Source organism: Phyllobates terribilis, unplaced genomic scaffold, assembly GCF_046119375.1.
Source record: "Phyllobates terribilis strain yellow unplaced genomic scaffold, ASM4611937v1 Scaffold_5__5_contigs__length_657084704, whole genome shotgun sequence".
NCBI classification, from domain to species: Eukaryota; Metazoa; Chordata; class Amphibia; order Anura; family Dendrobatidae; genus Phyllobates; species Phyllobates terribilis.
In genome coordinates, this window is record NW_027362765.1 from 125913186 (window position 1) to 125927040 (window position 13855).

The following is a 13855-nucleotide window of genomic DNA, read 5'->3' on the forward strand; positions in this document are numbered from 1 at the left end:
CGCCTTTCATCTCCATCTTCAGTTGTGGTGGTTGCTTTTAGGAAGCGTTTTTGTGGCGAGAAGACAATATTTACAGTGTTTAGGAGTTCAGTGCCCCAAAAGCCTATTTAACATGTTTGACCCAATAAATCAGTGTTCTAATGTTCAGACCCAACTAATTGGTCGTTAGCGTACCCAATCAAGGTGCTTGACCTAGTAGGGCAACGCCCAAATCTCATAGGAACATTATGCCAACATTCAAAGAGTGTTATATGGACCTGGCCAAGGTGAGCAACCCAATAGGTTACTGCCTTAAAAGCCTATTCAACATTGTTGACTCAATAAATTGGTGTTGTATTGTTCAGACCCAATTGATAGATGCCTAATCAAGGTGCTTGACTCAATAGGTCTAATGCTGGAATGCCAAGTCAAGAAACTTGACCAGTTACATTTGTGTTTAGAATTCCTAATCAAGGAGTTTTATGCCTCAGGTTGGTAGTTAAAAGTCTCAGTCATTGTACTTGACATAAGTTGGTGTTCAGAAAGCCTTGCCATAGTCCTAGATGTAATAAAGTTAGCTCTGGAATACCAGCAAGGTGCTTGACCCAATGGGTTGGTGTTTTTGAATGGCTATTCTGGTTACTTCACTCAATAAGTCAGTCTTTTAAATGTCTAGTAATGAGGCTTGACCCAATAAATCATTTTTTCATTATGTCAAGCCAGCCTCAGTAAATCAGTGTTTGGAATACCCAGTAAGGGCATTTGACCCAATAGGTCAGTGTTTAGTAGGCCCGGTCAGTGTACTTCACCCAATAAGTTGGTGTTCAGAAATTCTCACCATAGTGCTTGACATGATAAATCTAGTTCTGAACTGATCAGCAAAGCTGTTTGAACCAATAGGTTGGTGTGTTTGAATGACTACACAGGGTATGTCAGGACTCGAACCCAGCAGCTCTTGTGCACCAGACGGCAGCTCTTCCCTCTAAGCTATTCTTCTCACTGGACTGTTCCTGGCTTACCTAGATTCTAGTACCTGTGTTGCTCCTGAGCGGCTGCACCCTGTGTTGTTCCTGTTTGGCTTAAGCCTGTGAGTTCCTGATTGAACACCCTATTTAAACCTGGCCTGGCACCTCCTTCCTTGCGAGATTATTGAGCTCCCAGCCTTTAGTCAGGCACTTCCTTCAGCTGCTGCCTCATCCAAGATTATCCTGCTTTTCCTGTGTACCGATTCCTGGCTTTCCCTGACTACGCAACCTGCTAAATCCTACAAGATTATACTGTTTTTCCTGTGTACCGACTCCTGACTTTTCCTGACTACGCAACCTGCTAAATCCTTTAACACTAGAACTACTGATGGAGTCATTTTGACTCCTTTCGTTTTTTATTTCTCTTCTGTGACTACATTTTTCAGAATTCCGGCTTGAAACTCGGTGACTTTTCCTCAAATATGATGTGAAAAAAGATTTTGTGAGAATAAATAATTTTGGTGAAAAATGTGCGCGTTTTTTTCAAAATTTACCAAGAACTACTGAAGGGAGTCATTTTGACTCCCTACTATATTTTGAGGTCCTTTTGTCACTAAATGTTGCTATAAAGTTTTGTGCATATTTTTTTCACTCTGTCTTATTTACCCTGATGTTCATATAGATGTAGTTCAATTTACATGTCAACTTTTCACATTTTCCTTGTGTTTTACCTGCTTGTATTACTGTGTAATGCTGAACAAAATAGCTTGTTTACTCTAGGCTCTTATCTTATGCTAATGAAGGGTGGTGTTTTTCTAAGGTCCTAGCAGGAGACAGTATTCTGGATAGTAACTTTACTTTCAGTTCAGCTGAAGAGACAAAGAACAGACACAGACATACGAGCTCTGAAGACTCATACAGGTATGAATTGTTATGAAATAGATTAGCTGTCTGTCAACTGATTCAGCCCACCTACTTTTGAAGGTGGCAGAACAGTTATTATTTCTTTTAGTTTTCATTTCATTTCTATTTTTCAGCAGGGAACTATATAGAATTATGGAATTTGTGAGGAATATGGAGAGAAGACGTTTGATAAAGCCTCAGGATATTCTGGCTACTTTGCAATCCATACCGGAGGATGAATCGGAATCCGAATTGCAGGAACATGTATTTGATTCTGACAGTGATGAAGATTTCATTCCTCAGAACATATCAAGTGAATCTGAAGACTCAGAAGGAACAAATCCAGAAGGTAAGTAGTTATGTGTATTTATTTGTTCTTCCACACACTGAGTTAGGGCCTGTGCACACTAGCAGAATTCTGGCTGAATAGCCATCTGGATATTCTTGCCGCAATACAGGCCGTACCTGCCCGCTCATGCCTGAAGCTCCGCTCCGAACCCCGGGCTGGAGCCGCTGTCAGGGACAGAGCAGCGCTTGCTTACGCGCGAGCACGGCTCCGTCCCAGACAGCGGCTCCAGCCCGGAGTTCGGAGCGGAGCTTCAGGTATGAAACTCCGCTCTGTACCTGAGCGGGCAGGTACGGGCCGGATTGTGGTGAGAATATCCGGTCGGATATTCCGCCGCTAATCCAGCCAGTGTGCACGGACCCTTACAAAACAAAAATTCTAAATATTCATCAACTTTTTTTACAGATATTCCAAGCACATCAACTGGGGATCGGGCTCATGCAGTTATGTTGCCTCGTGACCATCCTCCTGGTCGTGGACAGAAAAAATCAGCAAAACGTCCCAGAAATGAAAGAACAACAGATAACGATGGCGGCGAAGGTAATGCAACAACAAACACCAGAGAAGGCGAATCTGAAGGAATACTAGTTTCAGCGGATGGTATTCAATGGAAACCTGTTGAAATTGGAGAACACTTGCCTGGTAGGCGTGACAGCCAAAATATTCTTCGAGAAGCACCTGGCCCTACAGGATACGCCAGAAGAAATATCATTATCGATAGTCCTTTGAGCGCATGGCGTTTATTTTTTGATTCATATATATTGACACATATAAAGAACTGTACGCTTGCAGAAGCATGCAGGAACAATAATTTACAGTTTACTCTATCTGATGAGGAGCTAGATGCATTCATTGCGATATTCTATGCTCGTGGAATATCTGGCACGAACCGTCACTCGATTAGCAGTATTTGGTGTAATGACTGGGGAATACCGTTTTGCAAAGCGACAATGTCTAGGGACCGCTTTGTTGAAATTATGAGGTTTCTCAGATTTGATGAGAAATCTACTCGATCGGAGAGACTGCAAACGGACAAGTTTGCTCTATTTTTGGGACAGGTTTATTGAAAATTGTATTGCGTGTTACAAACCTGGCCCATACATAACGGTGGATGAGCAACTTTTCCCAAGCAAAACTAGGTGTCCATTCACGCAGTACATGCCTTCCAAACCAGATAAATATGGCCACAAATATTGGCTAGCTGTTGATAAGAGGAGCAAATATCTGGCAAATGGCTTCCCTTATCTAGGCAAAGATGACACACGCCGTGCTGAGGACCGTTTAGCTGACCATGTGGTAATGAAGTTATTGGACCCGTTTTTGAAAAAAGGTCGCAATGTTACAACCAATAATTATTTTACTTCAGTAAAATTAGCTAAACAGCTAAAAAGCAAAGGAACAACCATCGTGGGAACACTGAACAAGATAAGGCGAGAAGTGCCTAAAGAAATAAAATCCATGAAAGAGGAATTGTACAACACTAAAGTGTTTAGAAATGAAGACAATTTTACACTTACAGTATATCAAGGAAAGCCCAACAAAAATGTTGTCATTTTGAGTTCCGTCCATCCAGATGTTGTTGTTGCGTCTGATTCCGCTAAAAAAACTCCAGAAACGGTAAAGTTTTACAATGAAAGAAAATATGGAGTAGATGTAGTGGATCAGATGGCACGAAAATATACCACACGAACATGCACAAGGAGATGGCCTGTTCATGCATTTGAAAATGCCTTAGACTTTGCGGGTATAAATGCATGGATAATATTCAAGGAGATTACCCACCAAAAAATGTCACGCAAGGCATTTTTGCCAACGCTTGTGAGAGAGTTGAGTGGTCCTTATGTCACAGATAGGGAAAAGGGTTCCACGTCCCAAGTTTCTACATGCTCAGAAGTGATGGTTCAAACAAAATTTTGCCAGATCAAAGAAAAGTGCAAGAAAAATAGATCTGTCAGAAATTGTAAGACTTGTGGTAAGTCTTTGTGTGGGCAATGTACTGCCATAAATCAAAGGCAATGCCTAAAATGCGAAACACCAAATGTTTAGAAGGTGAATTCTGCGCCATATTTTCATTTTTATGCTCCTCCACCTACATTTTCTCTGCTTTTTGTTCTTCAGTTGTTGTTTATATGTGTGCACTTGAATAAAAAAAAATGTTTGAAAAACGTCTATTATAATTATTGTTATTTTCTGTAGAAAAATAAGAAAAGCAGAAAAAAAACAATCAAAAGCATTACTGTTGGATCTCACAATAATAATACATTACAAAAAATATAATTATTAATAAATAACCACAAATGAAACTCTAAAAATAAACGAAAACAAGCAAGGAGTCAAAATGACTCCTTTCAGTAGTTCTAGGCGGGGTCACGAGTCCAGTAGTCCTAGTGTTAAGACTATACTGCTTTTCCTGTGTACCGACTCCTGGCTTTCCCTGACTACGCTACCTGCCAGTGCTGCCCCTAGAGGTTGCAATACCACTACTCCAACCCAGCTCAGTTCATAGCAGGGTATTTGTCTCAACAAATCAGTGTTTGGAAAGTCCAGTAAAGGGGCTTCACCCAATATACATTTTACAGCATCCCCAGTCTTTCGATTGAACAGTAGGGGTATTTGACCAACTAGGTCAGTGTTCAGAAAGCCCAGCCAGCAAACTTGACCCAATAAGTTGGTGTTTGAAATGCCCAATCAAGGATATTGATTTAATAGGGCAGTGTTCTCTATGGCCAGTCAAGGGGCTTCACTTAATAGGTAATTCGAGTTCTTGGGTTACAATTAATTTTAGCCAGTGAAGGTGATTATCCCAAGAGGTGAGGTGTTTTGATCATTGGTCATTCAAAGTACTTGACCCAACCTGTAATCACTGTTTCTTTGGGTTAATATATTTACTTCATTGAATGATAAGCCCTGAATTTGGTTACTCTTCATTTTAGCCTGTCAAATTACTTGACCCAACAAGTAAGTAACCACTTGATTTTTCCCAGTCAAAGTTCTTGACCTACCGCTATTAAGGATTGATAGCAACACTGTTGATTTTGACCAATCAAGAGGTCGAACCCAAAACACTTGACCTAGTAGAGGTCACGTTTTATTTTAGCCAATGGCACTTAACCAAAAGGGAAAGGGTTTAGGTTTATGCACAGACAAGTTAAGTTGCTTAATTCAAAAGGTAAGTGTTCGAATCATTGTTAAGCTTTGATCCATCGTGGTGCGTGACCCAAGAGATGAGGCTATATCTTAATGTCAATTTTTGGTCATCAGTTTTTTTACTTATTAGTAAATGTTCTGACAACTTTTTGCTTTGGACACTGGAACTTGTCCCAAGGATTAGAATTGTTCAACATACAGTGGCTTGCGAAAGTGTTCACCCCCTCGGCTTTTTATCTATTTAGTTACACTACAACCTGTGTTTAAACATTTTTGTAATCTGATTTGTGTGTGATGCATCAGCACTAAATTGTCTAAGTTGGTGAAGTGAAGTGAGAAAAATATAAGCATAAATTCAATTTATGGGATCAAATAGCTAAAAATTGGCATGTGCATATGGACTCACCCCTTTTGCTATGAAGCCCCTAAAAATTTCTGGTGCAAGCAATTACCTTTATAAGTCACATGCTTAGTGAAAGGAAGTCCACCGGGGGGGAATCTAAGTGTCACGTGGTCTGTCAGTATATACAGACCTTTTCTGAAAGGCCACAGAGGCAGCAACACCATTAAGCAAGATACACCACTAACCAAAAAACACCATGAAGACCATGGAGATCTCTAAACTAGTCAGGGACAAAGTTGTTGAAAAATACAAGTCAGGGTTGGCTTATAAAAAAAATATCCCAATCTCTGATGCTTCCCCAATGCACCATAAAATCTATTATCATCAAATGGAAAGAACATGGTACCAAAACAAACCTTCCAAGAGAGGGTCGGCCACCAAAACTGTCATCCCGGGCAAGGAGGACATTAATCAGAGAGGCAGCACAGAGACCAAAGGTAACACTGAAGGAGCTGCAGAGTTCCTATGCAGAGACTGGAGTATCTGTCCATACGACCACAATAAGCCGTACACTCCATAGAGGTGGCCTTTATGGAAGAGTGGGGGTGCATTTATACAGTACTGGGCAGCCCGTCTAATCTAATAGTATGGGCGTCACTATACAAGCTTTTTCTGTGTGAAATCCTAATAATATGCAATCACCCCTCCATGAATTGGTAGGTTGTGAGTGGTTGTCTCATCAGTATTTTGCACCTGTGTTACCGCCATCTTTATTATATGGGTTTGCTGCATCCTGATAGTGCATTAGTTCTGAGACCTGGGCAGGTAAACACTGCTGCCTTTTTTTGCTGTTTTAATACTTTATGGAAGAGTGGGCAGAAAAAAGCTTTTACTTACACACAAAAATTGTAAGGCTCGTTTTGAGTTTGCCAAATGACTTGTGGGAGACTCCCCAAATGTGTGGAGGAAGGTGCTGTGGTCAGATGAGACCAAAATTGAACTCTTTGGCCACCAAGGTAATGGCTATATCTAGCGCCAAACCATCACGGCTCATCACCCTTAGAACACCATCCCAACAGTCAAACATGGTGGTGTTAGCATCCTGCTGTGGGGATGTTTTTCGGCAGCAGGGACAGTGAAATTGGTCCTAGTCGAGGGGAAGATTGATGGTACAAAATACAGGGATATTCTTGAGCAAAACCTGGTTCAGTCTGTCAGTGATTTGAGACTGGGACTGAGGTTCACCTTCCAACAAAACAATGACCCAAAGCATACTGCTAAAGCAACAGAGGTTTAAGGGGAAATGTGTAAATGTCAAAGTCCAGACCTAAATGCAATTGAGAATCTGTGGTCAGACTTGAAGATTGCTGTTCACCAGAGGACACCATCTAACTTGAAGCAGCTGGAGCAGTTTTGCCTTGAGGAATGGGCAAACAACCCAGTGGCAAGATGTAGAAAGCTCATAGAGCCACTGTATGGGATCTTCTAGTCGTGGTATTGCAATCACTTGTAGTTTTGACCAGCTGATGTACAGCAAGATTTAATATTTGGATCCCTGTCCTTGATTCAAGAACTGTAAGTCTTCAGAACAATGTCCAATTTGGCTAAACAAGTGGGTTAACAAATGGAACTAGCTCTGGTCATACACTTACCATTTATTTTGTGTATTTGATGTACACAGCTCCCATGCAGACCTATGTGTCTCCATGGTTACTGATTGGAAACATACCTGATCCCGCAGTTGTGTGTTACTCACCCCCTCTTCTTGATAAGCTGCTATCAGTAGAAGAGAAGATAGAAGAAATGGCGTAAGAAGACTTCAGGGGGTTTGTTTGTAGTTGGTAATTATGGAGACAGATAGATACTGCATAGAATATACACAAAATGGATCTGGTAACATAGTAACGTAGGTTGAATAAAGACCTAGGTCCATCAAGTTCAACCTTTCTCCCCCCAATTGTACTCCGACACCAACATACTAACTTACTAGAACTAGGCCTTGCAAATGTATTATTACCATTTTTATTATTACTGCACTATTACAATTACAAATGAACCAGTTTATAATTTTTTAATTAGTTTTCAGCTTTTCTTTCCACATTAGTGCACAGTGCATAGATATATATGGGAAAGTCTCTCAGATATAATTTGTAAAACCTTGAATGATCCTGTGGAGCGGCTAATGCCATATTATTACTATCAATGTCCTTTATTTACAACTAATAAACATATTCATCAGCTCAACCCCAGAAATAACGAGAAATTTTTATACTTTTCCACTTTTTGTAATGAAATTGATCTTAGATGTTACTAAAATGTACCCATGTATTGGAGCCGTTAGGTCCCTGCTAATTGGGCAATGGGTGGAACAGCTCGTTAGTCAACCAAATTTTCCTGTTCCTCTTTTGCTCTATGACCGCTGATACTGAATCATTAATTTGACAAATATCATTCCTACATTCCAAGAGCTGAAAATGGAAATTAAAAATCTGGAACGCAGGGCGATATAAACAGTGGCGATGAATGAACTGTGGAACTGTGAACTCATTAGATAGATAGATAGATAGATAGATAGATAGATAGATAGATAGATAGATAGATAGAAATTTATAGATCGATATATAAAGATTTATAGATCAATAGACAGTCAGATAGATAGATTTATAGATATAGATTTATAGATGTAGATAGATAGATTATTGAGATAGATAGATATGAAGATAGATTAGATTAGATAGATAGATAGATTAGATAGAAATTTATAGATCAATATATCAAGATTTATAGATCAATAGACAGTCGTATAGATAGATTTATAGATAGATATAGATTAGATAGATAGATATGAAGATAGATTAGATAGGTAGATAGATTAGATAGATAGATTAGATGATAGATAGATAGATAGATAGATAGATAGATAGATAGATAGACAGACAGATAGGATGATAGATAGATAGATAGATAGATAGATAGATAGATAGATAGATAGAGAGATAGATAGATTAGATAGATAGATTAGATAGATAGATTAGATGATAGATAGATAGATAGATAGATTAGATAGATAGATAGACAGACAGACTACTAAACAATGCATTGGCTGATCACTTTACTGACAGCCATGTCTCCTGTACAAAGGAGCACTTGCTTGTTCGGCCGAGCGTGCCCGTGTTCTTTATGAGAAATCTGCCAAAATGTCTGCTAGTGGCTTTTCTCCGAGAACAAAGTGAACGGTAGGCTGAAGTCGTACAACCAATCATCATCTCCTCGGACAATCAATTGGCCTCATTCACATTAGACCATTGGCCAAACCAGTCGATATCGTTGTTTTGGTGTCTGGTGACCATTGGTGCTCTGGTGTGCTATGGACCAGGGGATTTTGGCTGGCGGCACCTGGGTGGCTCTCCTTGCAGATCCTCACTGAGAATTATCTAGGCTGGTTTTAGTTGTAAGAATCATCATGGTCTGTGTGGATTTCAGCAGTAAGAATGCTCCCAATTACTGACAACAAGCAGAGATCTCGATCTATTAGAAAGTTGCAGAACTAGTGACTGTTGGTTCTCACTATTCGCGCTCTTTCTGTCCTTGGCCAAGAAGGCATCAAAGTCACGTGAGGAGCAGATCTGTGATTCAACATCTCCCCTTCGTGTGGATGGTCCCTCGGGGGCTGCTCCAATAGAACCCCAATCATAAGAGTCCCCCGTGGGCACAAAACAGCACATCCCTTTCATATGCTAATGTGTTTAGATCAAAATAAAATACAAAAACTCTGCTATCCTGATTTACTTTCCTGCTCGTTTTATCTTGGAATTTCAATCAAAGGCATGCCTTCTTTACCTCACATCCAGAGGACGAGTGGCTGGGGATTCGGCAGACAAGGAGACGTAGGGTTAAGGGATGAACATAGGGATCTATGGCTCATATTATCCATGGTGCACTGCAGCAAATGTGGTCGATGACATGTCACTAATTCAGCGGATACAACCATTATTGCCACAGATGTAGCATTTAAAGAGCACGTTACTTTAAAGAAGACTTGTCAGGTGCCATAAATATATATTATTTTACCCGGTGTAAATGTCACTGTTCTCTTGAATCCGGCGTTACTTTTCTTTTGTTCCTGCTCCTCTCTATTCCTGAGATATGGCCCACTCTTCCCTGTGTATAAATGTGAACTATTTATCCAACCAGGTGTGGCCCTCACGTAAACGGCCACAAAGTTTGATGACAACGCCCACTTGGATACCAAGACTAGATTTTCATACAGGGAAGAAGGGGCCCTATCTCAGGAACGGAGAGGAGCAGGAACAAAAGAAAAACAATGCCGGATTGAGGAGAACAACAGCAATTACACCATGGAAAATACATATTTATGAAGTGAGGTGGTCCTTCTTAAATAAATTTTATTTTCTGTAGCCAAAGAAAATGTTAATAAAGTTGGGTGACAACCTCTGTACAGTAAATGTCAATCTTAACTATTTTTTTTCTCTCTGAATGAAGTTCAGGAGGAGTAAAATCAAAAATCCTCTTTATTTTTGTCTATAACCTGTTTTCCAACTTATAAAAAGTCGCATGTTCCGCCAAATGACATAATTGCACCAAAATATCTGTCGTATATAAAATCACTGGAGTACATTTTGTGCAATTGATAAATCAACCGAAAACATCTAGAAACCCCTGCCCACAATGGCGAACATTAAAAAAAAGCAAAAACTGGCAAATACATCTAAAATGGACTTAAAAAAGGCGCAAAGTAAAAGAATAAGGCGCAAATGAAAAAAAGTACAATAATGAATAGTGCACAACTTGCCAGCACCTAGGGCAGACAATTCTCCACAGATCTCCAGGTCCAGCACTTTCTTCTTTCTGCTCCCATGTAGAATAATTTGCTGGATACTCAGGTCCCGCTCAGTCTTCAGTGCCCATCGCCAATAAGCTCAACGCTTTGTCGTTTTGTCTCTTGTTGCCACTTCGTCCCTGGCCTTGTCAGGTCCCTCTTGGGCCACTACTAGGCGGAATTCACTGGAACTTGGAGGCAGGTGCAAAGGATATTCATGACCATGTTTACACTGGGAAAGTGACTGGTTGGTGCGTACATGTCTACGGGCAGGATAGGGTGGATGGCGGAGCATTGCCACGCTGCCCTCCAGGGGACACAGTACTCTTTTATATTGCCAAATTAGAATCATCTCTAACAAGAAATGATGTTCTAAGTGTGAAATTCCTCTACAAGGTCATTATTAAAATACTATATAAGAGAATAGGAGCCAATAGTGAAGGGTGACCTCTTCATATAATGACCACAGGATCACAGTATCATGGTACTCGTGACCCATTCTCAGTATATACCGTAAGGCCAAACCCATGACTGACTGTGACCTTGGTGGCCCATTGGTTAGTGGCACCATTTGTTGGCCTATAGTTTGCGTTAAGCAGTGAAATCTGATATGATTGTCTTCAGATTATCCAATCTGAATTAGATATGCATAATTCCAATCTCATACATTTTTGGGATATCCAGAGGCCTCTTCTCACACCTCTATGAATGTAGAGGTGGATGCACGCGTGTCTCCATTAATTTCTATGGGATTTCTGAAAATAGCCAAACATGCTTTTTTTGCTACTTTCATAACTCTCATAAAAGTCACTGGAGAATGCCACATGTGTGCGCCCAAGTATCAACTGACAGCGGTGAGAAATGAGACCTTGTTTTGAGATAGGTGGGGTTCCATAAATGTCTGAGATGGGAATGGCCCTTAAACATGTTGTCTATAAATAGAAAAACATGACTGCTTCCCTCCATAATAGTGCCAGTCTCATTCACTTTAATAGAGAAGAGTTGCAATACCAGGCACAACCTGTGGACAGATGAGGCGCCACATCTGGAAAAAATAAACTAGCCCTGTTTTCTAAATCCTGGAGAATCTCCTTAATCCAAACTATGGACCTGTCTGCAAACTTACCCCAGACTGCAGACTTTGTGCAGGCCACAGGCCAACCTTGGTCTTTTAATTAAAATGCATATTCCTTAATTAAAGCCCCTATAACACATGAAGGGCACTCATTGAAATATGATGTGTGACATAGTCATTACCCCGCTGTTAATTACTAATTAATGAAGCTATTTCAATTAATAGCTTTCCTGCTGTCATTTCGGAGTCTGACAGGCCTCCTAGCTGTGAGTCAGAAAGGAATCACAGAACATCAGGGTAGCTGGAATGCCACCAAACGGGCCCGCATTGAATATTCATGCTTCGAGTCCGCAGTTCTTTTCAATTAAACATAATAGAGACAACCCCTTCGTCAAACGCGCAAATCAAACGAATGTCAGGACAGGGGCCTTTGTAACAACAAGAAAAATAGTGCCGGAGGCTGTCTTATCAAACTCCAAGACAGGAGAAGAGGGGGGACGGTTGGTGCTGGTGATGCTGATTGCAAGCTCTTGGGTCAAGTTAACGCTTTAAGGGCAGGCTCACACCAACCATATTAGAATATCCTGATAAAACACGGGTGCGTCTGAGCAACAATGTAAAGCCTATAATAGGGCCCCATCTGCCATTATTAAATTGAGGTCTGAAGTAGCGGAGGGACCCCGACCGGTGTCCACAGATAACTGCTACCTCTGCACCCTCGTTGGCTACACCCCCTGGCTACAATAATGTAATCAATGTCTTAAAGGGAATCTATCACAATGAAGAGACATAGACCCTGATTCCAGCAATGTGTCACTTACTGGGCTGCTTAGTGTAGTTTTGATAAAATCACAATTTTATCATCAGATTATCACTAGAGGATTAGTAAACTTTCTGCCATGTAGTTATCCATATTGATGAGCTCTGTATAACCACACCCCCACCACTGATTGGCAGCTTTCTGCCTATGCACAGTGTACACAGAAAGCTGCCAATCAGGGGTATGGGCGGGGTTATACAGGGCTCAGCATTTAGAGAACTGATAGATTTGCAGCAGATAAAACTGTGATTTTTTCAAAATGACAGTAGCCCAGTAAGTGACACATCACTGGAATCGGGCTCTCGGGCTCTCTGCAGAATCCCTTTAAAAAATGCTGTGGTGATACAAAATGGCTTATGGGGGAAAAAAGGGGAAGAAGAGGGTTGGTGCACTTTATCAATGACTCACATGATGGAGAAGTATCAGTAAGATTTGGCACATCCTTGATAACTGACCCGCATTTTCAGACACAATCCCGAAAATAATTCTGGCTGCTTGAATCAAAGGTGTGGAGTTTATGTAAACCAAATTCTAAAAGTGAGCGTTCCAGGATAGTTCTGGTTGGTGGGTTGGACACAGATGATTTTTCACCCATCTGATCTTCCTTATGTCGGTTTTTCATATATGTATGACTTGAATTTAATACAATCAACGATCAGAAAAATTGTAAAAAAAAAAAGGCCAAATTCAGTTTTTTACAAATGGATCCGTGTCCGTATGGCACACTATTTTTTAACGCATCCATTGAATTTAATTGGAGACGTTTATCCAAAACTGAAAAAAAGCATCAGCTCACCACCACACAAGAAATGCAGGGAGTATATAGATTATGCAGTGCTAGAGCCTCCAGGCCGGTGTCCTCGAGTAACAACAGGATTATTAAGGGTATTGTAATCCAGCACTACAAAAAATAATTAAAAAACAAACTTTATTAAATAACCATGTCTATAAAATGGATAAAAAAATCCAAAGAAAAAGACAAGTATTACAAATTTACACGTTTCAGACTGCTAAGAGTCCTTAGTCATAGAAATACTAAGTCCATCGTGATTATCATAGCAATGTATAGAAGAAGTGTATCATTTATTTTTTTTCACACATGAAAATCAGTTATGAAACAATGAGGGTAAAAATGAATCCGCTTCCCAAACACTGATACTCAGTGATTTTTCATATACGCAAAAAACAGTCTGACATCTGAATGAGGCTTAGGACATATTAAAAATGGGACTAAAACTAACTGTGCCAAAATGCGACATTATCCTCAATCACAAATTTATATAACAAGGAACTGGGTAGATTATTACATGAATAAGAAGCTGCCTTTGTACTTAGTGATTCATGTATATTGTGCCAAGTACTGCTACATAAGAGGGTGGTGGCCCACCAGAGGATTCTCCTGTTCTCCTGTGGGCCAGTCCAAGACTGGTCGGGAGA

General features: G+C 40.4%; 1 protein-coding gene across 1 annotated transcript; it reads left to right on the forward strand.

The window, feature by feature from the left end:
• The first annotated feature begins 227 nt into the window (after window positions 1-227).
• Window positions 228-3794, forward strand: LOC141271485 (uncharacterized). Its single transcript, XM_073681550.1, has 4 exons — window positions 228-266; window positions 1765-1865; window positions 1982-2196; window positions 2599-3794. The coding sequence occupies exons 1-4, from the start codon at window positions 228-230 to the stop codon at window positions 3258-3260; spliced, it is 1017 nt and encodes a 338-aa protein (XP_073537651.1). The 3' UTR covers window positions 3261-3794.
• The last annotated feature ends 10061 nt before the right edge of the window (window positions 3795-13855 follow it).